The 27,615-nt window shown below is 48.4% G+C and overlaps 1 protein-coding gene across 1 annotated transcript in view; it reads left to right on the top strand.

The window, feature by feature from the left end:
* LOC125428025 (R3H domain-containing protein 2-like) overlaps positions 1-27,615 on the top strand; it is a 113,072-nt gene that overhangs the window by 35,091 nt on the left and 50,366 nt on the right. Inside the window, exons 7-10 of the mRNA XM_048487600.1 lie at positions 90-198; positions 10,363-10,458; positions 19,497-19,528; positions 19,633-19,694. Coding sequence (XP_048343557.1) covers positions 90-198; positions 10,363-10,458; positions 19,497-19,528; positions 19,633-19,694 — 299 coding nt within the window. The remainder of the gene's footprint in view (positions 1-89; positions 199-10,362; positions 10,459-19,496; positions 19,529-19,632; positions 19,695-27,615) is intronic.

Genomic DNA, 27,615 nt, shown 5'->3' with positions numbered 1-27,615 from the left:
TAAATTTTTCTGGCTCAGCATGCAGAACTCACTGTCCCAAGTTTCCACTGCCCCTCCTGATGAAAGGTTGGTTTGGGTCTTTTCCACAGCCCTGAACAGAGGTTCTCAGAACACATCAAAGACGAGAAGAGCTCTGAGTTTCCGCAGAGGTTCATCCTAAAGCGAGACGACACCAGCATGGATCGAGATGATAATCAGGTGATTAAGGGGCAAGGGGCATAATTTGTTACCGTGCTACTCGCAAAAATGGCAACTGTGCTCAAGCTCTCAAGAGGCTTTCTTTTGGTTCTTTTGCCTACTTGGGATTCTGACTGCTTGTTTTTAGTTTTCCTGAGATCTTGTCTTTTCCTTGCCTTTTGCTTTATCGCCCCCCCCCCCCGTTCCCCCCAAGAAGAGAATGCTTCAAAAGATAAAGAAGAAGAGCTGGATTTATATCCTCCCTTTCTCTCCTGTAAGGAGACTCAAAGGGGCTTACAATCTCCTGTCCCTTCCACCCTCACAACAAACACCCTGTGAGGTAGGTGGGGCAGAGGGAGCTCCGTAGAGTTGCGACTAGCCCCAGGTCACCCAGCTGACATATGTTGGCGTGTACAGGCTAATCTGAATTCCCCAGATAAGCCTCCACAGCTCAGGCGGCAGAGCGGGGAATCAAACCCAGTTCTCCAGATTAGAGTACACCTGGTCTTAACCACTTCGCCACTGCTGTTCCTCGTCTTCAATTAACTGCCTGCATCTCTCAGCCTGTGCACAAAGAGAAGCAGGGGGCATGCCACCCTCGCACACTATGTATGTGTCCTAGTAGCAGGCCCTTACCAAAAGCAGTGGTCCCAGAGCAGCTCAACAGGTTGGCCTCTGCAATGCAACGGAGATGGGTGGCGCTGAGAGAGCGCCAAAGAATTGTGACTAGTCCAAGGTCACCCAGCTGATATGTGTTGGAGTGCACAAACTAATCTGGTACACCAGATAAGCCTCCACAGCTCAAGTGGCGGACCGAGGAATCAAACCCGGTTCTCCAGATTAGAGTGCACCTGCTCTTAACCACTACACCAGGATGGCTGCAATGGAAAAAAAACCCTGGGCACTATGGAAGCTCCTATACCCGTGGTGGCGAACCTTTGGCACTCCAGATGTTATGGACTACAATTCCCATCAGCCCCTGCCAGCATGGTCAATTGGCAGTGCTGGTAGGGGCTGATGGGAATTGTAGTCCATAACATCTGGAGTGCCAAAGGTTTGCCACCACTGTCCTATACCCATACACTATCCAGTATCTGCCATTTTTTTCTTGGCTCTAATGATGCAGACGAAACTTGGGTCATGTGCCATAAAGTCCAGGTCCTCTCAGTGCAGTTGATCGCAGTTGATCACAGTTGATCCTATGGCATTTTTAAATGGAATTGTTGGCTATTGTCTGATTGCTGACAAAATGTCCAAGATCCTTCTGTCCCATTGTCCAAGATCCTTCTGTCCAAGATCCTTCTGTCCCAATGTCCAAGATCCTTCTGTCCCGGCCTTCTTTGTTGCTCCTTACAGCTTTGTCATCTGTTGACTGAATATCGGCCAGTCCCCTCCCGGGGGGTTAATGCCGGACATCATCTACTTATTTTAATTGTGGAAGATCACTTCTGCTAGTGTTTTAATGTTTAATTTATTTATTGTTCTAATTGAAACTATTTGCTGCATTCAAATGTTTATTGTTTTGTAAACCGCCCTGAGTCCTTCGGGGTAGGCCGGTCTATTAAATTTAACAAACAAACAAACAAACAACAACTACTACTACTACTACTACTACTACTACTACTACTACTACTACTACTACTATTATTATTATTATTATTATTATTATTATTGAAGGTGTGTCAGAAATGGAGATGAAGGAATCTTGCTTGTATACTTGCAAATTACTATTTTTTCTTCTTTAGCCTTTATTTGGTATAAAACAAATAGAATAAAATCATATAAAAATACAAAAATTATAATAAAAGCTGTATATAGATACAAAAGATATGGCATAAATATAGACTATTGGTTACACATCACTTCCAATAAAAATATTTCTACCAATTCACAAGTTGTGAGATCAGAATTGTCCAGTAAGAAAAGGAGTCTGCATGAAGCATCCATTTCATTAGGTATCATAGAAAACATATTAGAATATTTTAATCTAATATTTGCGGACTTAGGGCAGCAGAACAATTGATGTATCCATTTTTCAATTTGTTGTTCATTACAAGAGCACACCCTTTTACTCATTTCTAAGTTGTTAAATCTACTACGCAATAAAGCAGAGGGGAAGACGTTAAAGCGAGCAGGTGTGAAGGCTCTTCTCTGATTAGGATTACTAGTTAAAAGATACAGGTAGGGAACGATCCTATTTTGATGTAAAAAAATTGAGAGATGTGGGGGTGAACAAGTTTTCATGGCAGCCCTGATTAAATGGATCCATTCTCTTTCCAAATTAATATTTACTTAGGCCGTCTGTGTGCTGGATTTTCTGCTTTGAGAAAAGCGCTTGAGATGGCTTCCTTAATAGGCCTTTGAAGAGTCGTATACAATCAATGGAAAACTCTACCCAAATACGGCATATCAGCCATGTCGTACTGCAACTACAGATACTTTTAAAAAACAGGAGAGTCTTCCAAGAATTGGGGCCACAACATGTTCTAGAAATCTGTCCTAAATATTATAATATTATACTAATTGTCCTGCATCTTCTGTAGAACCTACGGACATAGGAATGAGTCACAGTTCTCCATGTAGTACAATCAGGGGTGTAGTGATGCACTGCTGACCCAGCAGCACCGTGGTAGAACGTTGGGACGCCAATGGACCTACGGCCTTGCTGGTCGCACCGCACCCCCTCCAATTCTATCCCCCCCCTATGAGTCACGGGTCATGAACTGTCTGCAAGCTCTAGTCATCGAGGCGCAGGGACAATGGAGTCTCTGCTCCCTTGCGGTGAGGATTAGGCTCCAGACAGCCACGGCCTTTCCTCTCCTCAAGATCGCGACGTGAGCCAGGTGAGGACTTCATGCATCACATAGATGATCTCCCAGGTCTCCCGGTCTCCGGCTCCATCTCCCTACCCACACTCCTTTACACGCCTCTGCCAATGAAACCCCTAATAAAGGTGCGAGAGACCAGCACACAGGAAGAGGTTGTCAAGATCACGTAAAACCCATATTCCTGTTGCTGACGCTTTCTCCGGCCAGATGAAACTCTCCTCCGCTGGGCCTCGCCTATTCCTTAGGTTTGCTGATTTTACCCTACTTGGGGTTGACTACAAGCTGGTGCCGAGGCAACCTCGGGAATCCTCGAGACCTCCACCCTGCTCGCCACCGTCAGCCTGGGGAAGGGTCAGCGCATACCGAAGTCCGCTGGATCGAGCGCATCCAGGGACTCACCACTGTTTCGGTATCGCTTCTGTCCCTTCTGGATCGAAGCGATCTCCAGAAGACACGCCGCCCCAGGTGACACTACCTCTCGGCCGACTTTAGAACACCGGTGAGTATGGGAGCTTGCAAAAGCAGGGCTTGCATGACAAGCACGCGACGGCCAGATCCGCTGAAAGCGTTAACGAAATGCGGCAGGGTCCCCTGTAAAGAGAAGGGAGAGCTGCTGCAAATTGGATTCGAGGAGATTGAAGCTCAGTGTCCATGGTACCCAGAGGGGGGGGACATTAAATCTTAAGGACTGGGAAAACATCGAGACGACTTTTCGCACAAGAGCCTCGCGTAGCGTCCGATGTCAGCTGCTAACTGACGTGTGGAGAGACAATGTTTTGTCGCATGCATCAGCCTGCAGACCCTATGGCTCCCTTTGCTGTAGGCCGCCTCTCCTCCTTCGATCTTTCACCTTCAATTTCAACTGTCCCGGAATTTTCTCTATCCACTAAAATTGGACGCCTCGTCCTCCTTCTGCCCCCACCTCGGCCTCATTCCTTCTACCCAGATTCAAGAACTCTCCCGCGGCTCCAGCCGCCCCCTCCCCTTGCTCCGCCTTCATTTTTTCCGAAGCCACTGCACCTCCGTCAGCCATCGCGTATCATGGCCTTGGTTTCAGAAACTCTCGCAGAACGTACATTAGGCCACGATCTGCAGAAGAAAGAAACCCTGACGGCAAGACGATGCCGCGAGATTCTTGCATTGTGCCCCGCAGCCCACTTCACAGATACTGAGGGGAGGGTGGCGTCATTCTGGGCCCGGAGTTATGGAAGTCACCGCCCTTTAAGCTATAACATCCTCACCTGGAAGTTCAAGAAAGCGGTCGCGGGATCGTAGGAGTCACCAGCTCCCTAAGTGTTGAGAGTCATGCTAGAGGCGGTCGCGAGGAATCCACCACTTAATGGTTCGAGACTGACTGGAAGACCACCCTTCCTGCAGATGCTCCTGGAGCCCTGCACAATTTGCTTGATCTGGGAGAGCTGAAGTTCCGCCCGGCAATGCTTTAGCAGGGCAGCCGCCTCCGGAAGCGCTCTTCTTTCTACACAGCCGGGCTTCAGCTTTACGGCTTTGATATGCCTTCAGTAACCCCTAACAATCAGATCGTTCCTGCCCGGTGGCCACCCTCTACGGCTATCGCCTCTGAATGCTGCTCTACAAGAAGCGTTTTTGAAAGTCCCCTAATGCCGGACAGCCAACCCAAAGATTTTTCTAGCACCCGGCAGAAGCCTCAAAAAAGAGCCCTGCATGCTGAGTTTGTGAACAGGCTCCAGGAGGGCCCTCAAGAGGCAGGCTGGATAAATCGAGGAGGCTCCAGAGGCGAACTCCTTAAGCCGCCTTGCCAAGGAGAACGCCTCCGCTGGAGTGCCGCCAAAAGCCGCATCACGGGCCTAGGGAAGGAGGAACTCCCGAAGTCACTGGCCGACATGCTCAAAGCTCTGCCAGGATATCGGGTCTTTCGCCCATCAAGCCAGCGCTTCTAGTCGCCGCCCTCATCCGGGCCATGCAAGAGGGAGGTGCAGTTCCCCGAGGACGAAAGTAGGTTTGCAATATGCGCGCCAAGCCAGTGGACATTTCGGGAGGAATTGTAGAGCTGCCAGTCTCGGCATGGAGGCCTACAACTCCTGACGGAGGAGGTCTCTCTCTCCCTCAGAGGGCCGAAGACCCCCAGGAGAGTTCGCCTAGGGCCGGGCGCTCCCAATGCCTCGGCTGGGGAGGCTCAGCGCCTGGGTGCATCTCCCCAGGCCCCGGAACCAAGATCCGGGCAGACCTCCTCAAACCCCCACTTTCCCCCCCCCCTCGGAGCTCCCCCCTTGCATGAGATCTTGGCTGCTCCAGCTGAGTATAGTGATCCCATCCCCACGGAGCCCATTAGGCTGGTCTTGCCAAAGCTTCCGCCCGCTTCCAGACAGGGGTTGTTCATCCATCCCAGGAGGTCACTCGACCCCATGCACCAAGGGAGCCATCCACCATCCAAGTATGGGATAAAACATCCTGCCAGAAACTGCCAAAGTTCACCGGAACACTCCTGCCTCTATGCTCTCTCACTTGAGGTTCTAATCTAGAAGTTCAGCTAATCTAAATCTCTAGCTTGCACCAAGCTCCCCCTCTACCTGTCCTATAAGGGGCACTTCCTGCTCTGCTAGCCCCTTCTACTTCCAAAGTTTCTGGCCATGCACCTCCCGCCAGTGCCTCCCCAGAATGGCACGTGATTTCAAAATCCCCTGCAGGAGTCCACAGTCACTGAATTGCAGCAGTAAGAGAAATGCTGACGGAAGAGGGACTGCCGTTTTGAGCCCCTCCTCAAGAATGCCCACTTAGCCCAGCCATCCTGGTTGCAGGACACAATGAGGCAGCTGGAAAGGGGAAGATGCTCGCGACAATCGGCCTTAAAGCCAAAAGTCCTTCGTGAAGAGGAAGCCCCCTTGGCCTCTCCTCCAGAAGCTGTAAGGTTCAAACCCAGATCTCACTAGTGCCCTTCTGAGCCTGTGCAAAGCTCTCTAAGCTCAAAGCCTCCCAGTGGCAGCAAAATCAGTCAGCACCTCAGAGAGAGCAGCAAATCTCAAATCAGTAGCTGCTGCAATCCTCCTCGCTACTTTGAGAGTATGTGCTCTGTATGCCTAGTGTATGTTCTGTATGTCTTGCCCCCTTTCAAGAGACTCCCCAAAGTTTTCCCCTCATAGGGGGGATCACTCTTTCCATTGCTTCTAAGCTATGCTCTTGTGCTTCAATTAAAGTTTTTCTCCTTCTGATATATGTGTGCCAATGCCTTGAAAGGCTTTCACACATTGCAGCATCCTCGGCCTCTTTGTGAACGGACACAATGGTGCCTCGCGGGCGGCGGTTCTCCCCTGGATACCTCTGATGGGACTCTGCTTCCAAGCCACTTCCCATCTTAGTTTTTCCTTAACCTTCTTCAAAACTTTCTCTCAAACCTCTCCTTGATGAACTCTTTTTCTTCAGCCCCATCTGAGGCCTCCACACTGCCACATTGGCGCATGAAGCTAAGTTTACATGCTATGAAGCCATAAAAATCATTTTCATGCTCTCTGACATTCTCTGCTGAGGGCTCCTGGCTAGTGCATAGTGCCATGGGGGGTCTCTCAGCCACACTCTATCTTACATGGCCTCCGCTGTGAAGGTAGTGGAAGTTTGAGCTCAAACCGCTGTCCCCTCTTTACGGGAGGGAAGGGTGAGCTGACTTCCAAACTCCTTCCTCCTGCTCCTGGCCTCTCCTTTCTGCACACACAACACACCTCCCTCTTTCTAATGGGCATTTGACGACTTCCACCTCTAGATCTATAGGATCTGATAAAGGGTTTCTTTTGCAAACCCCTCTCAATTCTGTTCCTGTCCCATCAAAACCTCAAGCTTCCAGAAGAACCTGTTTTCTTTGCATCTTCTCTATATCTTTCCTATAGACGCTATATATACGAGTATGACTATAATTGTGAATTGTTCAAGTTGCTTTCGTAAAAAACCCACACCTTAGGACGGTGTGATTGGGATTGTTTTACAAACAAACATCCCACCTGGATATGGACCTCTCCCTTCTCCTAAGCCTCTTCGGGCAATTTCCTGCCTTGTATCTCTTAACGCTTCTTGAATGTTGCAAGTGCCATCGTTGTCGGAATGGGCCAACTGCAAAGCCCAACGCAAAAGTTTGGCCAAACAACGAAAAAAAGGGGAGTAGTTCCCCTATTGGACTCCAATCGCTGTCCTTCGTCCAGCAGTATCTCATATCCAAAGTACTCTTCTCTCATTCTCTATCAAAAATTGCCCGCCCCCCCCCACTCAGGCCTCGGGCTTCTTCCCATTGTCATCTATAAGAAGAACTAATTAACTCAGCCAGCACGCTAAAACTCCTGGGGTGCCGTCGCTTGTTTTTTTCTCTTCTTCTATTACAGGAGTCCAGGCTTCGCACATGCCAGGCCAGTGCCCTCATCCCGGAGATGGAGTCGAGTTAGCCTCCCCTGGAGGATCCCCGACCCTCGGCCGCCTCTGTTGAGAGAGCCCTGATCACCCTCCTGTCTTGGTAGCTTGGGCCAAGATGGGAGGGACCTCTCTGGAACCAGTACACCCATTCTTCCACGGAGATCGCGAGAACTCCAGGCTGCCATTCGGGCCAGCTATGGCTCAAAGGTTGACGCTGTGTGTCGCTATTCTCTAATCTACAGTCACGCATTCTCTCTCCCTCTCTGCCGCTCTCATGGCTGAAACTTGGAATTGCAGCTAGTAACATTCCCCTGATAGATTAACCCTTGGAACTTCCTCCGGGCTGTTTTCAGCCGCTTGAAATAATTGCGCTGGAAACACGCCTTCTCACAACCTTGCTCGTTCTGAGAATCACTGAACTCTGCAATGCTAAAGACTATCAGTGTAGCTTCCTCCCTACGGCTCTTTGAGTAGAAATCCATGGACTCTAACGTCATCGCTTCTGTAGCTTTTTGGTAGTCAAACAGCAAGAGCCATGCATTGGACAATTATGCAACCACGGGTTTGCCTTCCTTCCTGCCCATCATCCAGCCTATGTATCAAGTTTAGCCATGTTTTGTTGTTGTAAATTCTATTGCATGCCCTAGTTTTTGAAGTTATGTTATTTGTTATTGCTGCATTTCCTAAGCTCTGTCTGTCTGCAAGCGGGACTCTTCACTGCTGTACCCCAGAGGCTCCACCCTGTGGAGCCCGGACGCCCGCCAGCATACGCCCGGCTCCAGCTCTGCTCTTTCGATCCCTCCTGTCGAAACGAGCTGGCGGTGCGTCACTCTCCAAGGCATGGAGGCCTGGTCCCCCCTCGCAGAACTTCCCTTGTGGGAGCTCCCCCGGACTTGTTTCCTGTAACTTACCAAGACTATTGGCACACGGAGCTGGGCCTGTGCCCTTGCGAAGCCCATCAATTCACCTCCATTGCTCTGGACGGCTCCTGGCCTCCGAAGGTGCAGCAGGAACTTCGTCAAGCGTTTACCCTAGACAATGCGTGCGCTGCATTGATTACTTCAATATGTTATTACATCACCAAGGTTGTGCAGAATGTACATAATATGTGTTGTTTTAATCTCCTTCTTGATAATTCCCGAATTGATTCATATGAAAGTACGTGAGCTGCAAAGAAGTTGTGTATCTAATCTAGCGCAAGTATGATGTTTTGGTTCCCATTGGTGGTCAGCCCTCTGGAGCCTGGCTTTCTTCGCCGGGAGGATGGCCGAGTGTTATTGTACACAGCTCTGCATTGGTTTAATTGTGTGCCCTCAAGTTATCGGATCTTGTTTAGTGCCTCAATGTGTGTGTCTAATATTGCCTGTAACGTGTGCAAGAAGCCTGGGAATTTCCCCTACCACCGCAGCCAAGTTGCACAATGTTACACAAGCAGCTTGGTCAGCCTTTGACCAGATGGCGGAGACACAAGCGTCCCCTTTAAATCACAATTCTTAGTGATTTCATTTCGGTCCCCCTTTTTCTAAAAGGTAAAAAAGGAGGAGAGGTAGTGATGCACTGCTGCCCCAGCAGCACCGTGGTAGACCGTTGGGACGCCACTGGTCCTCCCACGGCCTTGCTTGAGTCGCACCGGCACCCCCACTCCCTCATCCCCCTATGAGTCACGGGTCATGAACTCGTCTGGCTCAGTCACCGGGCTTAGGGACAATGGTCTCTCGCTCCCCAGGTGAGGATTAGGCTCCAGACGGCACGCTTCCTCTCTCCTCAGACGTAGCCAGGTGAGGATCATGCATCACATGATGATCTCCAGGTCTCCCGGTCTCCCGCTCATCTCCCTACCCACCTCCTTTACACGCCCACAATGAAACCCTAATAAAAGGTGCGAGAGACCAGCACAGGGAGAGTTGTCAAGATCACGAAAACCCGCGCTTCCTGTTGCTGACGCTCTCCGCCAGATGAAACCTCCTCCGCGTCTCGCCTATTCCTTAGCGACGACCCTGCGGGGTTGACTACACAGGGGGAACCCAACGATCAGTAAGAGAAGCTGTACTCTCTTTCACTGTGTATTTGGAAGTACAGACATATAAGTTTGTTGATCTTTCCCTTGATATGGTGCAACAAGCTTTTGCATCAGTGTCTTTGTCCTTTCAGAAGCGTAGAACCACATAGCAAGGAAGAATGCATGTCATCACCCAAAGAGAAGTGCTTGGTGTTGGTAGATTTAAGCAAGAATTGCTCTTGCACAAGCTTTAATCTGTAAAAAGTGTCTAGCGGGATTTTTTTAATGGTTTACAGACAAATAGGGCTTCTGGCTTTAGTTAGTTTAATCACATTAGTTAAGCTTTCGTTAATCTCTTGGTCAAGGCCAATTTCACCGAGGAAGTTAAAAGCACACTTGCTTCGTCCTTTTGGGGCAGTTTTGCTTTTAATGTTTTAACGTTTTACTGCAGTAGGGGATGAAGAAAGGAAAATGGCAAAGTTGGCCTTTCATTGTAGTGGAATGATGTAGAACTACAACTAACTGCTGCAATGGGAACATGATGTTCCCAGTGGTGTATGTTCCTTGTAATGTTAATGGCCGCAATCAATTTTGCCAATAGTGTACCTCCTAGTTATATGGAGTGTGCATTCGGGAACAGTAGGGATTGATTGAAGTGGGTTTTTTTGTCAGTTGGCTATGAAGTTTGAAGGCCAAATATTCTTTTTACCAACAGTGACGCCTTACAGTGTTTCCTCCTATATTAGCTCACTGAAAGCCATGTGTGGCACTCTTAATCCCAGAAGGACAAGGTATGCCAGTTGAGCTTCCCCAAAGGGGTGTCACTCTCTAAGCGTGCGCAATTTACATGATAAAGCTACACCTTTGTTATGTTGTGTCTGTCTGTCCTCCAGCCTGCTCTAGGGTGTCTGTAAAACAGTTGTTCACTGTGTGCTTTTTCCTCAGTAAATAGCAAAAGATTTAACCAAAATCTGTTTGTCCATCTAGATCAGAATCCCATTGCAGGATGGACGGAGGAGCAAATCCATAGAAGAGCGAGAAGAGGAATATCAGAGGGTTCGAGAACGCATATTTGCACGAGAGGTAAGCAGGGATATTTAATAAACTTGTCTGTTCATTGGCTCTTTTTTCTTTTTCTGTCTGTCTGTCTGTCTGTCTGTCTGTCTGTCTGTCTGTCTGTCTGTCTGTCTGTCTGTCTGTCTGTCTGTCTGTCTTTCTGTCTTTCTTTCTTTCTTTCTTTCTTTCTTTCTTTCTTTCTTTCTTTCTTTCTTTCTTTCTTTCTTTCTTTCTTTCTTTCTTTCTTTCTTTCTTTCTTTCTTTCTTTCTTTCTTTCTTTCTTTCTTTCTTTCTTTCTTTCTTTCTTTCTTTCTTTCTTTCTTCGTTTTATATCCCACCCCATCCCCCAGGGGCTCCCTCCCTCCCTCCCTCTGTCTTTTCGTTTCTCTGTATAAGCATAAGCATAAGCATAAGCATTTTATTGTCATTGTGCACGCACAACGAAATTAACAGCAGCATTCCTCGATGCATACAATTTCAGACTCATACATCATCCTCACTTTCCCCTTCCTCCACCCATCCCTTCACAGCCCCAAATACATCAATATGAAGCAGCGGAGTTTAGCATAGCCACAGCTCTAGAGTAGAAGCTGTCTCTAAGCCTCTTTGTCCTAGTTCTGAGGGCCCTGTATCGTCTGCCAGATGGTAACAGTTTAAAAAAAAAGAGAGTGTTAGCTGGATGAGGCCGGGTTCCCTCAAGAATATTTTGGGCTTTATTGGAAGCTCCGGGGAATTAAGAGTAGATTTCTTCCAAAGGAGGGAAGAGGGGCAGCCGATAATCCTTTGTGCAGTAGAGATCCTCACCCTTTGGAGGCTGCCTTTTCCTGTGTGCATGCAGCACTGTGCAACAACTGTGGAGAGACCATACACAGATGCAGTAGGTTAAGACACTCTCTACAGCACAGCGGTAAAAGGACACCAGAAGTTTTCCATCCAGTTGTTGCTTCCTTAAAAATCTCCAGCAGAAGGTTACCTGCAGTCTTTGCTGGGCTTTCTTCTTAACCCTGTAACCTTGACAGTCTGTACGCCCCAGGTCAAGTCCTCTTTAATCATAACGCCCAGAAATTTAAAACTAGCCACCCGCTCCACTTGATCTCCATTTATAGTCAAGGGCTGAATTTCTGAGCTATTCCTTCTATAGTCCACTATGAGCTCCTTTGTCTTGTTAGTGTTAAGAACCAGGTTATTTTCCCTGCACCATGAGAGCAGTATAGTGAGTGCCATTGTTTTTTTAAGGATCACCTCATTCCCCATACAGTCAATAAATGTCATTTCCATTTGTTAGTCTGTCTGTAGCAGTAGAAAAGAGCAAGTGTCCAGTAGCATCCTAAAAGACTAACCAATGTTCTGACACTATGAGCTTTCATGAGTCACAGCTAACTTCTTCAAAGACCTGAAGTATTGGTATCCGAAGAAGTGTGTTGTGACTCACAAAACCAATACCCTGCCAGATGTTTTGTCAGTCTTTCGATTCAGTTTTTTATTTTGTACTTCAAAATAAAAATCCGAAACATAGACAAAAGTTGACCAAATTATGATTCACTTATTTCAGAGACTTCCAGTTTCTTCTGCAACAAATATTAACCCTTAAACCCTAAATTTTCAGCACCTGACCATTAAATAGCAAAATAAAATTGAATCTTTAACATCACTGTCATGTCTCAAGAAACAGGAGTCGGAGGAACAAAACATAGTACTTTATTCCATAGCTGCTACTCACACATAGCTTAAAATCACTCTGCAGCTGTGCTCAATATAACACACTTACTAATTACCAATTACAGTGCAACAGCTGCAGACTCTTAAAACCATACAATACATTACACCCCTTCCCCCTAACTCCTGTAATAATCTGGTGGGATTCTCTTTCAATGCCAAGCATGCGTCTCAGCTCCCGCTCTGGCTCCTGAGTCTGTGTTTGTTCCTGGTTCTGCAAAACAATTGGACCCTTTGCTGTTTCCTTATCCTGCATCTCCGTCCTGCATGCTCCTTAACGCCCCCAGTGTTCCTCGGGGACAATTGGACTATTTACTGCTTCCCTCATCCTGCAGCTCCATCTGCCCCCCTATAACGCCTCTAGATTCCTCTCAAGGCGACCTGGGGTTCCTGGATCTACCTGTTGGACCCTGGCACTCCTCTTTTCCCTTACTTGGTCAACAATATGCTCTGCGGATCCCACCTTGCCCTTCTTCTAAGTTTCCACCCTATAAGACAAGCGGGCCCTGTTGGCTATTGTCCTCTACAAACTGCTGGGACCCAACACGGACCTTGCTCCATAATTTCGGACATAAGCACCGTGGTCATCCCTATCAAATGTCCGAGGTGCTTTCAACACTTGGTCTTCTTTTCGCGGACGCATCATCAACTGGAATCGGGATGGCCGGTCCAGCAACGCCGTAAGTTTCCGATTCATTAGCCACTCCGCAGGACTCCTCCCGGTGGCTGTGCACGGTGTTATGTGCTGTGTTAACAAAAAATTCGCCAACCGGGACGGTGCCAATCCCTCTACTATTCGGGCCGCAATGCATCCTTTTGTTGCACGCACTCATCCTTTCTGCCTGCCCATTCAGAGTCGGATGAAAGGGGGCCGAGGTAACCTGGCGACAACACCATTAGCCAGGAATACTCTAAACTCCGTCGATACAAACGCTGTTCCATTATCCCATACCACTGCATCCGAGGCCATGGGTTGCAAATAACTTACGCAGTGCCCTAATTACTGTTTGTGATGTCATTGACATTACTGGCACTACTTCTAGCCATTTGGAATATGAATCCACTACAATGAGAAACACCTGGCCCTGGAAAGGCCCTGCAAAATCAATATGTACCCTTGACCACGGTCTTTTGTGGACTCCCATTGATAGGTAGGGGCCTGAGGTGGGGCAGGTCGCGTTATCTGACACTCCCTGCACCTGGCCACCCATTCTTCTATTTCGCTATCCATCTTTGGCCACCACACATAACTACGGGCCAATGCCTTCATTCTCACTATTCCAGGGTGCCCTACATGCAAGGCCTCCAGCACCCTAATCCTTAAAGCTGCTGGGATCACTACTCTATTTCCCCACAGTAAGCACCCCTTGTGGACGGATATCTCGTGCTGCCTCATTCCAAATGGTCTAAATTTTTCCTCTAACTTACCCAATGGCCAACCCTTCCATGCCCAATTCAAGACTCGGGCAAGCACTGGGTCCTTAGCTGACCTCTCTGCTATTTCTGCCGCATTTGCACTGGAGGCTCTGATAATGATTCCAACATCAAAACCTCCAAAAGTGGGATGACGTCTTCCTCCTCCCTTTGTACTGGCAAGCGACTCAACGCATCTACATGCCCAATTTTCTTTCCCGACTGGTGCTGCAAGACATAATCATATGCATTCAGAAACATTGCCCACCGCAGCATTCTAGGGGACAATATCTGTGGTGTCTGGCGCTCTGAGGAAAATAATCCCAACAGCGGCTTATGGTCTGTAACAATCACAAATGGTCGCCCATACACGTAATCATGAAACTTCTTAACCCCAGCCACTATTGCTAATGCCTCCTTATCTATTTGGCATAATTACGGCTCCGTTGCAGACAACGCCCTAGAATAATAATGCGAATTGGAGCTTCCCGCATATCCTCCAATTGATGGCTCAACACTGCTCCAACTCCACACGGGGAGGTATCGTGACGCCAAAATCAATGGCTTCCTCTCATCAAAATGAACCAATACACTTTCTGATGACAACAATCTTTTGACATCTCGGAATGCCTTCTCATGCTGACTTGTCCACTGCCACACTGCCCGCTTATCTAATAAACGGTGCAGTGGCTCTGCCACTGTGGCCTTATGCTTTAAGAATGAATGGTAAAAATTTAGCAATCCCAAAAATGCCTGTAGCTCTTGCTTTGACTGTGGTGCTGGGGCATCCTGATGGCCCTCACCTTTGCTGATGTCGGGTGGATTCCTTGCATCTACCATGTATCCCAAAAACTCTACTTGCGCTTACTCCAAACACACATTTTTCACGCTTTTGACACGCGAACCTCCTACATCTGCGAAGCACTGCAGTACTTTCCGCACAAGTGTCATCAGTTCCTCCTCAGTTGCACCCACTATCAAGACATCATCAAAATACGGTATGACTCCCGGCAAGTTTCTTAATATTTCTTCCATCAAACTCTGGAATATCCCAGGAGCTACACTCACTCCAAATTGCAGCCGCTTTACTCTGAATGCCCCCCCCCCCCTCACTATATTCTGGGCTTCTGCATTGGCATCACCCACTTCCAGCTGTTGGTGTGGCTGCGCTAGATCTAATTTTGCAAGAACCTTTCCCCCTGCCAATGTTGCTAACAACTGACTAACAACTGGCACTGCACGGATGTTTCTGCAATGCCTTGTTAACTGTGCACTTATAATCAGCACAAATGCGCACATCCCCATTGGCCTGCAGGGGGGTCACACTTTGGTTTCCCACTTTGCATTTACCACTGGCTCCAATATTCCCTGTTCCAATAACCGATCTAGTTCTGCATCCACTTTAGCGCGCAAAGCAAATGGAATACGGGCGTGATTTTAGACGTATTGGGGAGTACTGAAGGATCAAGATACAATGATATAGATGGACCCTTATACTGCCCCAGTCCCTCAGCAAACACACTCTTAAATTCTTCCACTAGCACCTCCCATGTTAACTTGCTAACCTCATGAATTCACCCTGTAATTGCAATTCCCAACCTCCCAAACCAGTCCAACCCCAAGAGGCTCGTCCGCCTTCCTTCCACTATTAACAATTTCAAACATCCATCAAACATATGATATTTTACATGGACATTACACATGCCAACCACAGGTACCCTATGTCCTTGATAATCCGTAGTGGTAAGTCACAAGATTGAATGTCCAAATCACCCTGTGGGCAAAATGTTTTATAAGTGTCCCATGAAACGATGGAGAATGCTGACCCAGAATCCACTTCCATCACACAAGGGACATCCTGGATCTTCACAGTCACCGACAACTTACGCTGAATCTCGGGTTGCACGTGGTTAATTACATCAGCTGCGTAAACACCATCACACTGCTCATGTGGGGGTTGGCCAGTCAAGCCAGCTACATGGGGACAGCAAGGTGCATCCACAGAGTGTGTAGCAGATGAGCCGGGAACATGTCTTCTTGGTCCCTGATGCCTTTTTTTCTCTGCACACTCTCCCAATATGCCCCCAACGTTTACAACAGAAACATTGTGCCTCTTTAAATTTACACCTTTCTCTCTCATGGGGCCCACCACAACTCATACATTTCTCTGTTAACATCCTCCCCCTCTGTTGTGGTGGTCTTCCCATCTTCATTGCACCATGCTGCAGTCTCTGAATTTCACCATTACCCGGGTCTACAGTCCCACTGCCAGCTGTTTGCAATCTCTGTGGGCTCCTGGCTTGTCGCACCTCCCGAGTAGAGGCTGCAGCAAGTTCAAAATTCAAGGCTTCTTGGTATGCTGTTTGAAAAGTCAAGTCTGTCTTTGCCAGCAGCAACTATTGCAATGGTGCCCCTCTCAGGCCACAGACCAGACGATCCCTTAACATTTCTTCCAAATTGGAGAAATTACATTGTTGTGCCAACCGCCGTAAGACTGCAACATAATCTGCAATGCTTTCTTGTAGTCCCTCCTGATCACGTTTATAAAAAACACTCCGTCTGGCTATTTCTGACGGTTGGGGAATGAAATGGTTCCTTAATGCAGTCAGTATTTCTACAAGCGGTGTTGCTGATAAGTCTCTTGGCGCTATCAATGCTGAGGCGAGGTCAAACACCCCTTCACCACAGAGGCTCAAAAACACGGCTCTTTTCCTTTCTGGGTCTGTTATGCCATTTGCCAGAAGATAAAATTCCAATCGGGCCTCATAACTCTGCCACTTCAAAGGAAACTCCAAATTAAACTGTTCCAGCTGCCCTTGAAAGGCCATAATTTACTCACAGTCCTTGCTTCACAAAACTTGCTAGACTCGTCATAAGTTTATCCTCGTCGCCAATTGTCATGTCTCAAGAAACAGGAGTCGGAGGAACAAAACATAGTACTTTATTCCATAGCTGCTACTCACACATAGCTTAAAATCACTCTGCAGCTGTGCTCAATATAACACACTTACTAATTACCAATTACAGTGCAACAGCTGCAGACTCTTAAAACCATACAATACATTACAATCACTGTTGATTAAAAAATCTAATTTTTCTGTATTGAATGTTGTTTTAACCGTTGTTAACCTTCAAAACCACTAGTCATCAATTTATTTTTTTCTGTTTTGTTTAGATATACTATCAGGAGCTTCCATTAGTCCATTAACTTAGTTAAGTTCTTTTTTTTTTAAGTATTGAAGTTAAGTTGACTATCTCAGCCAGCTACAATACTTTCACCCACCATTCTTCAATTGCAGGTATAGCTGGAGTTTTCCATTTCTGCACATATAGTATTCTTGCTGTTGCTGGCATATATAAAAACCAAGTTCCATGTTTTCTTTCCAGAAAACTGTCCATAAGTCCCAACAGATAAGCCTCAGGTTTCAGGAAAATTTGTCAGTCTTTAAGGTGCTACTGGACTCTTGCTCTTTTCTGTTTATACAGTATATTAGAGACCACTTGCTGCAACAAATGGAATGGAATAGAATGGACATTTTTTGGAATGGAAATTTTTATTTATATACCGCCCTCCCCTGAAAGACTCAGGGCGGTGTACAGCAACATAATCGCACCATCAATCAGCATAATAGCAACAATAATCGTAATATCAACAACAACATCAATAAGCATAATATCTCAAATATCAAAATATCAGTAATGACACAATCAACCTAATAACATTTCATAACATAGCAGCGTAATAACATCATAACATAACAGCATAATAACAGATTATAACATCATAAACATGACAAGCAGGATTATAAAAGGGGAGTCTGCTGCAAGGAAAAATCAGTAAATACAGACAAAATTGCTTTAACTCCTCATAGGTACGTGATATGAGTCGTTTTTAAAGAAATTAATCCTGCGCCCTAAATCTGGGTCACATCTGCATTGTAAACATGGCTGCTCTGCAGGAATTCTGGGCATTTGTAAAGATGCTGAGAGCTCAGTGCAAGTTCAGTGCCTTTTGCAAAGCTGCCTTAATAAGATAAATTAATATAGCCAGTATTTATTAGTTTCACGTTTAAGCAGATGCTGTATTTGCTCAAATGGAGATCTAGTTTTCTCCCCAGATTTGCCTTAGAAAGGCGGGGAGAGGATCATCTTAAATTTGTACACCAGTTATGTCATTGAATAAAAATATTTTTGGATGTGGCATTTGTTTTATATTCAGGATCATCTTCCTTTTGAGTAAATACAGTATAACCCGTACAATACTGAATATGCTCTTTAGTTGAAGATGACAGTAATGTGCCAAGTTCTCAAAAATCTACATTTCAAATATTATGAAATGGGAGTGTCACAGAGAGTGAGATCTACAAATAAGTTGACAACTTTAAATAAATATTCTATTTTAGCCTTTCCTCTTCCCCCTCTCTAGATTTGGACTGTACCGCTCCTTTTGTCCAGTTCTGTAACCCCTGCCTGTACCATTATGACCAAGACTTTGAAATATAGCATGCTGTTCCAGAGCATGATCTTTGAGTGGGAAATTGACTTTTCAGATCTCTCAGATCTGAACCTGAATTTTTAGCTGCAAACAAGCCAATCTTGCTCAGCTCTCCATCTTGCCTCCATCTACGAGTTGCCGCTCTATAATTCAGGAATAGCGGCACTGGCCAATGTTGTGGAGTATGAATTACTGAGCTAATAAATGCAAAGCACTCGAAATTTGTGCAGCACTCTTCCTAAGCATTGTTATGTTATGATCAGCAAAGGTAATTTGTCTCTTTTTGGCAAAATTCTCCAAGATTATTCATCTGATCTCCTCTCATGAGGTCTCATTTGACAGTCTGTAGCAGGGTGACACAGATGAAGGGATTTAATTTCACACAGGGTGCTTATGAGCCTCAGCACTGGGATTCCAGCGGTGGAATTGAATGTTAAGCTAAGCATGGGACTACCACTCAAAATGGCCTGCACGTGTCAAGTTCTGCCCCCTCTTTGTATTATGCTGAGGCACACTTTATTAATATTTAGATTTATATCCCACCCACTACAGTGGGGCTTGGGGCAGGTAACAACAAGTCAAATACGCATTTAAAATCAAGAACAATTGAAAACTTACCTGAGTTATGATGTCCATAGTGTTTTGTCTGTGTGTGCGTGTATATTTCTTAATTCCTCTGATCCAAAATGTTGACAGTGGCTGATGAGGGCAAAGAAACACCAAGAGAGAAGGATGCCTAAGCGTTGGCAAGAGAACTTCATTTGGCATGCCTGTTTTTGGTGGCCATACCTATAGGCAGTTCAATGTCCACCCATAGATGCAGATCTCCTAACTATTTAGTTGCCTGGATCATAGGAAGCCAGCCTTAATACAGTGCCCTAGCATCTCCATGGATGGCTGTTGGGGGCGGGGAGGGGGACCTCTCTGTGCCAAGACTGGCCTATCGTGACACTGGTGTGGTTCAGCAAGCCATGTCCCCAAAACCAGAAAAGCAGAGGGAGCAAAGGGGCAGTGAAAACAGATGGGCAAGAGATGTTTAGGAAAGAAGTGCATTAACTTTAGCCTAAAGCTTCTTGGATCCCATTTCTAGGGAGAAATTAGCATCTTTCATTCTTTGCTAATGATCAAGATGCAATCCTAATTCCGCTTCTCTTAGTTGTGTGGGGCGAGTGCTAGCAATTTGGAATGCATTTTAAAGTGCGAAAATGACAGATTTCTCAGATCCCCCTTCCAAGTGATCAGAGAATCTTGGGCTGTGTGTATAACTCAAATTGCAGATTTCTACATCATGTGGAAGTACCCAATAATGCCTCAAGTGACTAAGGTGTAGACTTTGTGTTCAGATGCCCCTCGATTTCAGCCTGCTGGAATGATTGTCTTATAAGATGTCTTATTTCTGTTTATTTTTTATTTATTTCAAATCTCACGGCTCTTTCGGTAGTCGGGCCAGAACGGATTCCTGAACGATAGCAGGTGAGTACACTTCACGCATGCCTCTCTCTGTTTTTCAGGCTTTCTAAAAACGGTGGGGATCCTGTAACTCCATAACCATGCTTTTCTCTGATATTAACCAACAGACTCTCCAAAGAAGGCTTTTCTTCTAGCTCTCACAAAAGGCGGCAGATCTTTAGGTACCTCTGTGTGATTCTTGCATACATATGTCTTGCAGAGCAGGTTCGCTCCATGCATGGCTGCTTGTGGAGTCCTTGGAGTTGTCATATCTTTTGCGACATCAGTGTTTGTTTTCTCCTCCCCCACGATCAGACGAAACTAAAATTCTTGCCAACCTGAGAGGTTGCTGTTATTGCTGCTGCTGCTGCTGATCTCCCAGTGTGTTTACTCAGGAAGCAAGATCATTTATTTCAGTGTAGCTTATTTCCAAGTCAATGTGTGTACAATGGCTGGTTTCTAGTCATTAGGGATGGGGTGGGGATAGGAGAAAAGAATTGCAGTGCTTCAGCCGGTCTATCTGCAGCCCCTTGCAACTTCCAAGAAAATATAGTTTCACATCTCATGAAATAGTTTGGCTTTCTTTTAACCTCTTCCCCAGAGAGGTTGCATAACATTGACTGAAGCATTTCCCCCCATTTATTTGTGCACTTTTTAAAAAAAGAGTATTTCATGTGGGGGGAATGATGCTGGAAGTCATTGTGTATCACTAGGTAACTGAGGTAACAGCCCTTACAAAAAAAAAAATCAGCCACTCCTTGAAAAAGGCTGAGCTCAGTAGGAAAGAAGAGTCTTTCTCCCCACTCTGTAAAGCTGCAGATGTGAATTGTGGTGATGGGTTTCTTTTGATGGGGTGGATTTTAAAAAGATTCAATAGATAACTTATGTCATTTGACCCTCAGAGGCATCTTCAAGCTTAGGCTTGAGCACAAACACCTTTTCAGGTATTGCTGCCTTGGATGTTCTCAGGTAGGAAGAAGTGAACAGCCTCTTCCACGCTCTCCTTCCACACCAAGAACCAAGCCAGCGTGGTGTAGTGGCTAAGAGCAGGTGGGTTCGAATCTGGAGAACCGGGTTTGATTCCCCGTTCCTCCACCTGAGTGGCGGAGGCTTATCTGGTGAACCAGATGTGTTTCTGCACTCCTACGTTCCTGCTGGGTGACCTTGGGCTAGTCACAGTTCTTGGGAACTCTCTCAGTCCCACCTACCTCACAAGGCGTCTGTTGTGGGGAGAGGAAGGGAAAGGAGCTTGTAGGCCACCTTGAGTCCCCTTACAGGAGAGAAAGGTGGGATATAAATCCAAACCTTTTTCTTCTTTTTCTCTTGAACAGCCTCAACAAAGGCCTTGTTTTTTTGCTCTCCGACTAGAGGCACCTTTCAATCTTGGGTTACCAACTCCAGGAGGTGGCTGGAGATCTCCTGCTAATCTCCAGTGGCAGAGATCAATTCACCTGCAGAAAATGGCCACTTTGGAAGGTGGACCCTGTGGCATTATACCTCACTGAAGTCCCTCCCCTCCACAAACCACGACCTTGTCAGGCTCCATTCCCCAAATCTTCAAGTATTTCCCAATCCAGAGCTGGCAGCCCTATTTCCATCCCTATTTCATAAGACTTAACAATCCCTTGGACTTAAAATGTCCTGACCTGCATCGCTCCCCTCTGGATTGTTCATGTGGAAGGAGAGTGATTTTGCATGGGCTGCACTAGATGAATTCAGTGAGGGGAGTTTAGACAGTGTGGCATCTGGTCCGAAAGGAGTTTCTGTAACTGAGCTCATGGACTATTGGATACATCCAAGATCTGAACAGGAAGTTACGAAGGCTCCAGTCAAACTGTATTCCCAGGCCTAGGGTCCAGCAATTCTATCAGTTTTTCTGTCAGCATGGCCAATTGGCCATGCTGGTAGGGGCTGATGGGAACCTGCGGCTCTACTCCAGATGTTCCGAGAACTACAGGTTCCCATACCCAGCCTCTGTCAGCATGGCCAGTGGCCATGCTGGTGAGAGCTGATGGGGAGTATGGTCCTGAGCATCTGGGCCCTTGAGTTCCTGCTCTAGGGCCTGGTCCATGACTACTGTGCATCTGCTCATCTCAGTTAGGGCTTGCACAGAAGAATGTCCTGGGAGACTGTGCCTTGCAGGCCAGATCCATCTCCTGCTTTTCCTCCTTTCAAGGCAACCGAAAATTTGCCTGTCGATATGCCTGCCTCATCTTGCCTTATGATTAGGGCCCCTTCCTTTAGTATCTGTTCTGTTTTCAGTTACAGCAGGCTAATTGATAAGAACCACATGCCAAGTTGGTTCTTGTGAACATCTAACCAATAGCTGGGAGTGGAGCACAAACAGGGAGTTCACCAGTGGGCCTCATGGCTTCCCTTCTAGTGGCAGAATACGGTTAAGAGCTTAAGCAGCAGAGGATATTGCTCAGCGTTCAGCGTTGATGATGAAGAACAGAGAACCTTTGCCCTCCAAGATTTCCAGATCTAATTCCTGGGATCCACTGTGGTTTGGGAGTCAACTGTGATGCCAAAGCCATATTCACCTGCTCAGAGGTGCAGCCTGTTGATTAGGAGCAAAGCAGGAGTGTCCAGCTCTGGCCCTCCAGATGTTCATGGATTATGATTCCCATCTGCCCCAGGGGCTGATGGGAATTGTACTCCATGAACATCTGGAGGGCCGGAGTTGGACACCCCTGGGCTAAAGGTTGCAGTCCGTGTAAAAAGCTGAATCCCCCTGAAATGAACAGAAAGCACCGCTGACCAGTTTTGGTTTCAGTGGACTGTTCAGAAAGAGAAATTTCCATTTTGTGGCCAAAGTATGTTCACAGTTTGTTTTAGTGTAAATAATACGATACCTTTTGCACATATCCCATTTTACTCCTTTTGCTGAGGATTCGATTCGCTCAGAATTTGTTCTTTCCCAGATTTTGGTAGAAATCTGAGAAATTTGACAAAAGTCAGACTCCTCTGTTCCTTTTGATGAGGAGGTGTAACTCCTTAAGGTTCTGAGAACATATTGTAACCTTAATTTTCACCTTTCATCAAATTTCTCAAGGAGGAGAAAGTAAAAGGAAAGAGGGCCGGGAGAGAAAAGAACGAGAGGGAAAAGAGAGTGGTGGGAAAAAATGCCAAAAGATTAATTTTATCAGCTGTTTCTGTAACTTGTCACGACCAATAGGCATTCAATTTTACCAATACCCATTCAGTATTTTTCAATGTAGGTAAGGATACCCAACTATATTGGATGCAATGACTCTGCTAAGAATTTGGATTCTTCCCTTTTTTTTGGAATGAGTGTCAATGAGGCAATTTTTAAACAGAATGAACTGTCACTCTCTGTGTTTGTTCCCCATGCTCCTGGGGTGTCAGCTGTGCTGTATTGCAGGACTGTTCCAGCAGTACATCTGGAATAGATCTGCACATCTGCCATTCCTCATGCAACATACAACTTCTCTTCTGAGGGTTACCATCTTGCTTCCCTGATTCTATGTGGTAAGAGAACTGGAGTGATTAAATGCAATGGGGAGGGAAGGGTTTGTTTCTCAGATATAAAAATGGCTAGGTTTTCAGAAGGCACCTCTTGAAAAGCAGGTAGAAACAGAGTCAGGGGCTGTAAATGCCTGCATTTCTAAGGTCAGTCTGAAGGATGATAGGATTATGCTGGCTGTAAACGGCAGAGTCTAGTCATCCTTTCGACTGACCTTAGAGATGCAGGCATTGCCCCCTGACCCTGACCCTGTTTCTGCCTGCTTTTCAAGAGGTGCCTTGTCAAAACCTCAACATTTTTATACCTGAGAAACAAACCCTTCCTTCCCCATTACATTTAATCAGACCAGTTCTGTCTTACCACATAGAATCAGAGAAGCAAGATGGTAACCCTCAGAAGAGAAGTGCCAACTGTCTCCAAGTGTTCTGAAAGGGGAATTTGCTTTGGCTGCTTTTAAAAATCAAACCTAAACTCCTTGTTCCTGGATCTCTCGTAACCCTGTTTGGAGCTAACCAAACCGACAGTAGCTGCAACCACATTTAAATGTTGGACTTTGCTGATTTTTGCTGTCATAGGCCCATTATGCACGGAATGTTTGCTTCAGAACTCTTCTCTGCGCAGTGAGCTTCTGGAGGGCTCTCCTCATGGTTCTCTGTTTACATGCGAGGAGGCACTTCCTCCCAGGAGTTTTTCTGCAGAGAGCTCTCCAGGCCTGGTTCTCTTAACTCTGCTCATCAAGTGATTCTTAATGCCACAGATCTTATTACACCCAGTAGTCAAGACAGCTGGCTTAGTCTTTAAGCTGCACTTATGTCAATATTACTGTTCCAAAAGTAATCCTCCCCCCCGCCCATGAAAGAGGCAGAGCAGTTCCCTGGACCACAGACTGCTAAAGAAAGGAACCATCCCAGAGCAAATATCCTCTCCCCCCTCCCCAATCCAACACTTAGTGCTGCTGGTGCTGCCAGAGGACAGAGGCTTTTTATTTCCAAGTTCCCTTCATATTGATGTCTCAAAATATGAGGAGGATTAGCGGTTGGTGTTTTGTGAATGATCTTCTTGTCTGTGACTTGAAGCAGTCGGCAACATGGAAGGTGGGGCAGGGGAAGGCATGCCAAACAGTGCGAGGGAGAGAGAAGGTTGGCTGTGGGCAAAGGGAACATCTCCGGGGCAAAGCTGTGCCCACTGACAAATGTTCCTGCTCTGGTGGGGAACAAATTAAAAGTCATGCTAAAAGGGTTCGTGCTTGCTGTGGAGAGAATGGAAAGTGAAAGTGGGGCTTGTGGAAACAGGTCCGTACAAAAAATCTAGCTGTGAGAGAGAGAGATTTAAAAATGCCAGTCCTCCAGTGTGAAGGGGTTAACAGAGAGGAATCTTGGGATAAGTTACTCCCCTTGTAAATGGCTAAGGGTCTCTTGCATCTTGTATGTCTGGTTGAGCATCTGGACATACAACCCCTGGATACCTGAGGAATGTCTACTAATGGAATCTTATTAGTGGAACCAGAATCTTATCACCATCTTTTGACTGTTACAAGAGGAATGTACTTGTCTAGCCACTGTGGATGCAACAAGACTGAAAATATGAAGGCACCAAATTTGAATAGCTCTGGAACTAACAATGAAGATTCCCCCAAGGATCCGTTTTGGGACCAGTGCTCTTTAACCTATTCAGAGCCCTCAGGGGATGGGGCGGTATACAAATGTAATTATGAATGAATGGATGAATGAATGAATGAATGAATGAATGAATGAATGAATGAATGAATGAATGAATGAATGAATGAATGAATGAATGAATGAATGAATGAATGAATGAATGACCTGGAAGTAGGGGTGGGTAGTATGGTGGCCAAGTTTGCAGATGATACCAAATTATGTAGGATTGCGAAGAGCTCCAAGCGGACCTTGATAAATTAGGTGAGTGGGCTCAGAAATGGCAAATGCAGTTCAATGTAGCAAAATGTAAAGTGATGCACATAGGGGCAAAAAATCCAACCTTCACATACACGCTACAGGGGTCAGTGCTATCAGTCACAGACCAGGAAAGAGATTTGAGCGTCTTAGTTGATAGTTCCATGGGAATGTCAACTCAATGCATGGCAGCTGTGAAAAAGGCAAACTCTATGCTGGGGATCATTAGGAAAGGAATTGAGAATAAAACTGCAAAGATTGTCATGCCCTTATATAAAGCCGTGGTGCGACCGCACTTGGAGTACTGTGTTCAGTTCTGGTCGCCACATCTCAAAAAGGATATTGAAGAGATAGAAAAAGTGCAGAGAAGGGCAACGAGGATGATTGAGGGACTGGAGCACCTTCCCTATGAGGAGAGGCTGCAGCGTTTGGGACTCTTTAGTTTGGAGAGGAGACGTCTGAGGGGGGATATGATTGAAGTCTATAAAATTATGCATGGGGTAGAAAATGTTGACAGAGAGAAATTTTCCTCTCTTTCTCACAATACTAGAACCAGGGGGCATTCATTGAAAATGCTGGGGGGAAGAATTAGGACTCATAAAAGGAAACACTTCTTCACGCAACGTGTGATTGGTGTTTGGAATATGCTGCCACAGGAGGTGGTGATATCAGGCCACTAACCTGGATAGCTTTAAAAGGGGCTTGGACAGATTGATGGAGGAGAAGTCGATTTATGGCTACCAATCTTGATCCAATTCCAAAGCCTTTATTGGCATTATAAACTACAGAGTTAGTAGAAAAGTAGAAAAGAGGCATTTATCTACTAACTGAGACATTAAAACATTAAAATGCATTAAAACATTAAATACATTAAATACATTAAAACAATGTTAAACGTTCACTACCACGCCTTGTAAACCGCACACATATAAATTAATTAACCATTACTACTATGTAGACAATGATTGCGCCTGACCAAATAGTGCCTCAAAAAACTTGCAACATTCTCACATACAAGATCACAGGACCCGTTGAGTAGAAAGTTCATCACAGATGGTAACCTGACAGCGTTTGAGCTCTCTACCAATGGACAGATGTACACGGAGCGTAATGACTCGTATATTGGACATTCCAATAGTACATGTTGAACCGTCTCAGCAACGGCCATGTTACATTGACATAACCTGTTCTCATATGGAGTGTTATTATACCTGCCAAGAGTCATAGCGTTAGGTATCTTGATCCTCTTTGATCTGAGATTGCAAATGCCTTAGCAGTCCAGGTGCTCGGGAGCAACAGCCGCAGAAGGCCATTGCTTTCACCTCCTGCAGGTGAGCTCCCAAAGGCACCTGGTGGGCCATGGGGGGGGGTGGGGCGGGGGCGTGGTGGGGGGTGGGTGGGGTGGGGGGGGGGGGGGGTGGGGGGGGGGGGGGTGGGGGGGGGGGGGGGGTGGGGGGGGGGGGGGGTGGGGGGGGGGGGGGGTGGGGGGGGGGGGGGGTGGGGGGGGGGGGGGGTGGGGGGGGGGGGGGGTGGGGGGGGGGGGGGGTGGGGGGGGGGGGGGGTGGGGGGGGGGGGGGGTGGGGGGGGGGGGGGGTGGGGGGGGGGGGGGGTGGGGGGGGGGGGGGGTGGGGGGGGGGGGGGGTGGGGGGGGGGGGGGGTGGGGGGGGGGGGGGGTGGGGGGGGGGGGGGGTGGGGGGGGGGGGGGGTGGGGGGGGGGGGGGGTGGGGGGGGGGGGGGGTGGGGGGGGGGGGGGGTGGGGGGGGGGGGGGGTGGGGGGGGGGGGGGGTGGGGGGGGGGGGGGGTGGGGGGGGGGGGGGGTGGGGGGGGGGGGGGGTGGGGGGGGGGGGGGGTGGGGGGGGGGGGGGGTGGGGGGGGGGGGGGGTGGGGGGGGGGGGGGGTGGGGGGGGGGGGGGGTGGGGGGGGGGGGGGGTGGGGGGGGGGGGGGGTGGGGGGGGGGGGGGGTGGGGGGGGGGGGGGGTGGGGGGGGGGGGGGGTGGGGGGGGGGGGGGGTGGGGGGGGGGGGGGGTGGGGGGGGGGGGGGGTGGGGGGGGGGGGGGGTGGGGGGGGGGGGGGGTGGGGGGGGGGGGGGGTGGGGGGGGGGGGGGGTGGGGGGGGGGGGGGGTGGGGGGGGGGGGGGGTGGGGGGGGGGGGGGGTGGGGGGGGGGGGGGGTGGGGGGGGGGGGGGGTGGGGGGGGGGGGGGGTGGGGGGGGGGGGGGGTGGGGGGGGGGGGGGGTGGGGGGGGGGGGGGGTGGGGGGGGGGGGGGGTGGGGGGGGGGGGGGGTGGGGGGGGGGGGGGGTGGGGGGGGGGGGGGGTGGGGGGGGGGGGGGGTGGGGGGGGGGGGGGGTGGGGGGGGGGGGGGGTGGGGGGGGGGGGGGGTGGGGGGGGGGGGGGGTGGGGGGGGGGGGGGGTGGGGGGGGGGGGGGGTGGGGGGGGGGGGGGGTGGGGGGGGGGGGGGGTGGGGGGGGGGGGGGGTGGGGGGGGGGGGGGGTGGGGGGGGGGGGGGGTGGGGGGGGGGGGGGGTGGGGGGGGGGGGGGGTGGGGGGGGGGGGGGGTGGGGGGGGGGGGGGGTGGGGGGGGGGGGGGGTGGGGGGGGGGGGGGGTGGGGGGGGGGGGGGGTGGGGGGGGGGGGGGGTGGGGGGGGGGGGGGGTGGGGGGGGGGGGGGGTGGGGGGGGGGGGGGGTGGGGGGGGGGGGGGGTGGGGGGGGGGGG

This window comes from Sphaerodactylus townsendi, linkage group LG03, assembly GCF_021028975.2.
Source record: "Sphaerodactylus townsendi isolate TG3544 linkage group LG03, MPM_Stown_v2.3, whole genome shotgun sequence".
NCBI classification, from domain to species: domain Eukaryota; kingdom Metazoa; phylum Chordata; class Lepidosauria; order Squamata; family Sphaerodactylidae; genus Sphaerodactylus; species Sphaerodactylus townsendi.
The sequence above is the reverse complement of the archived record's forward strand: the minus strand, read 5'-3'. Positions and strand labels throughout refer to the sequence as shown.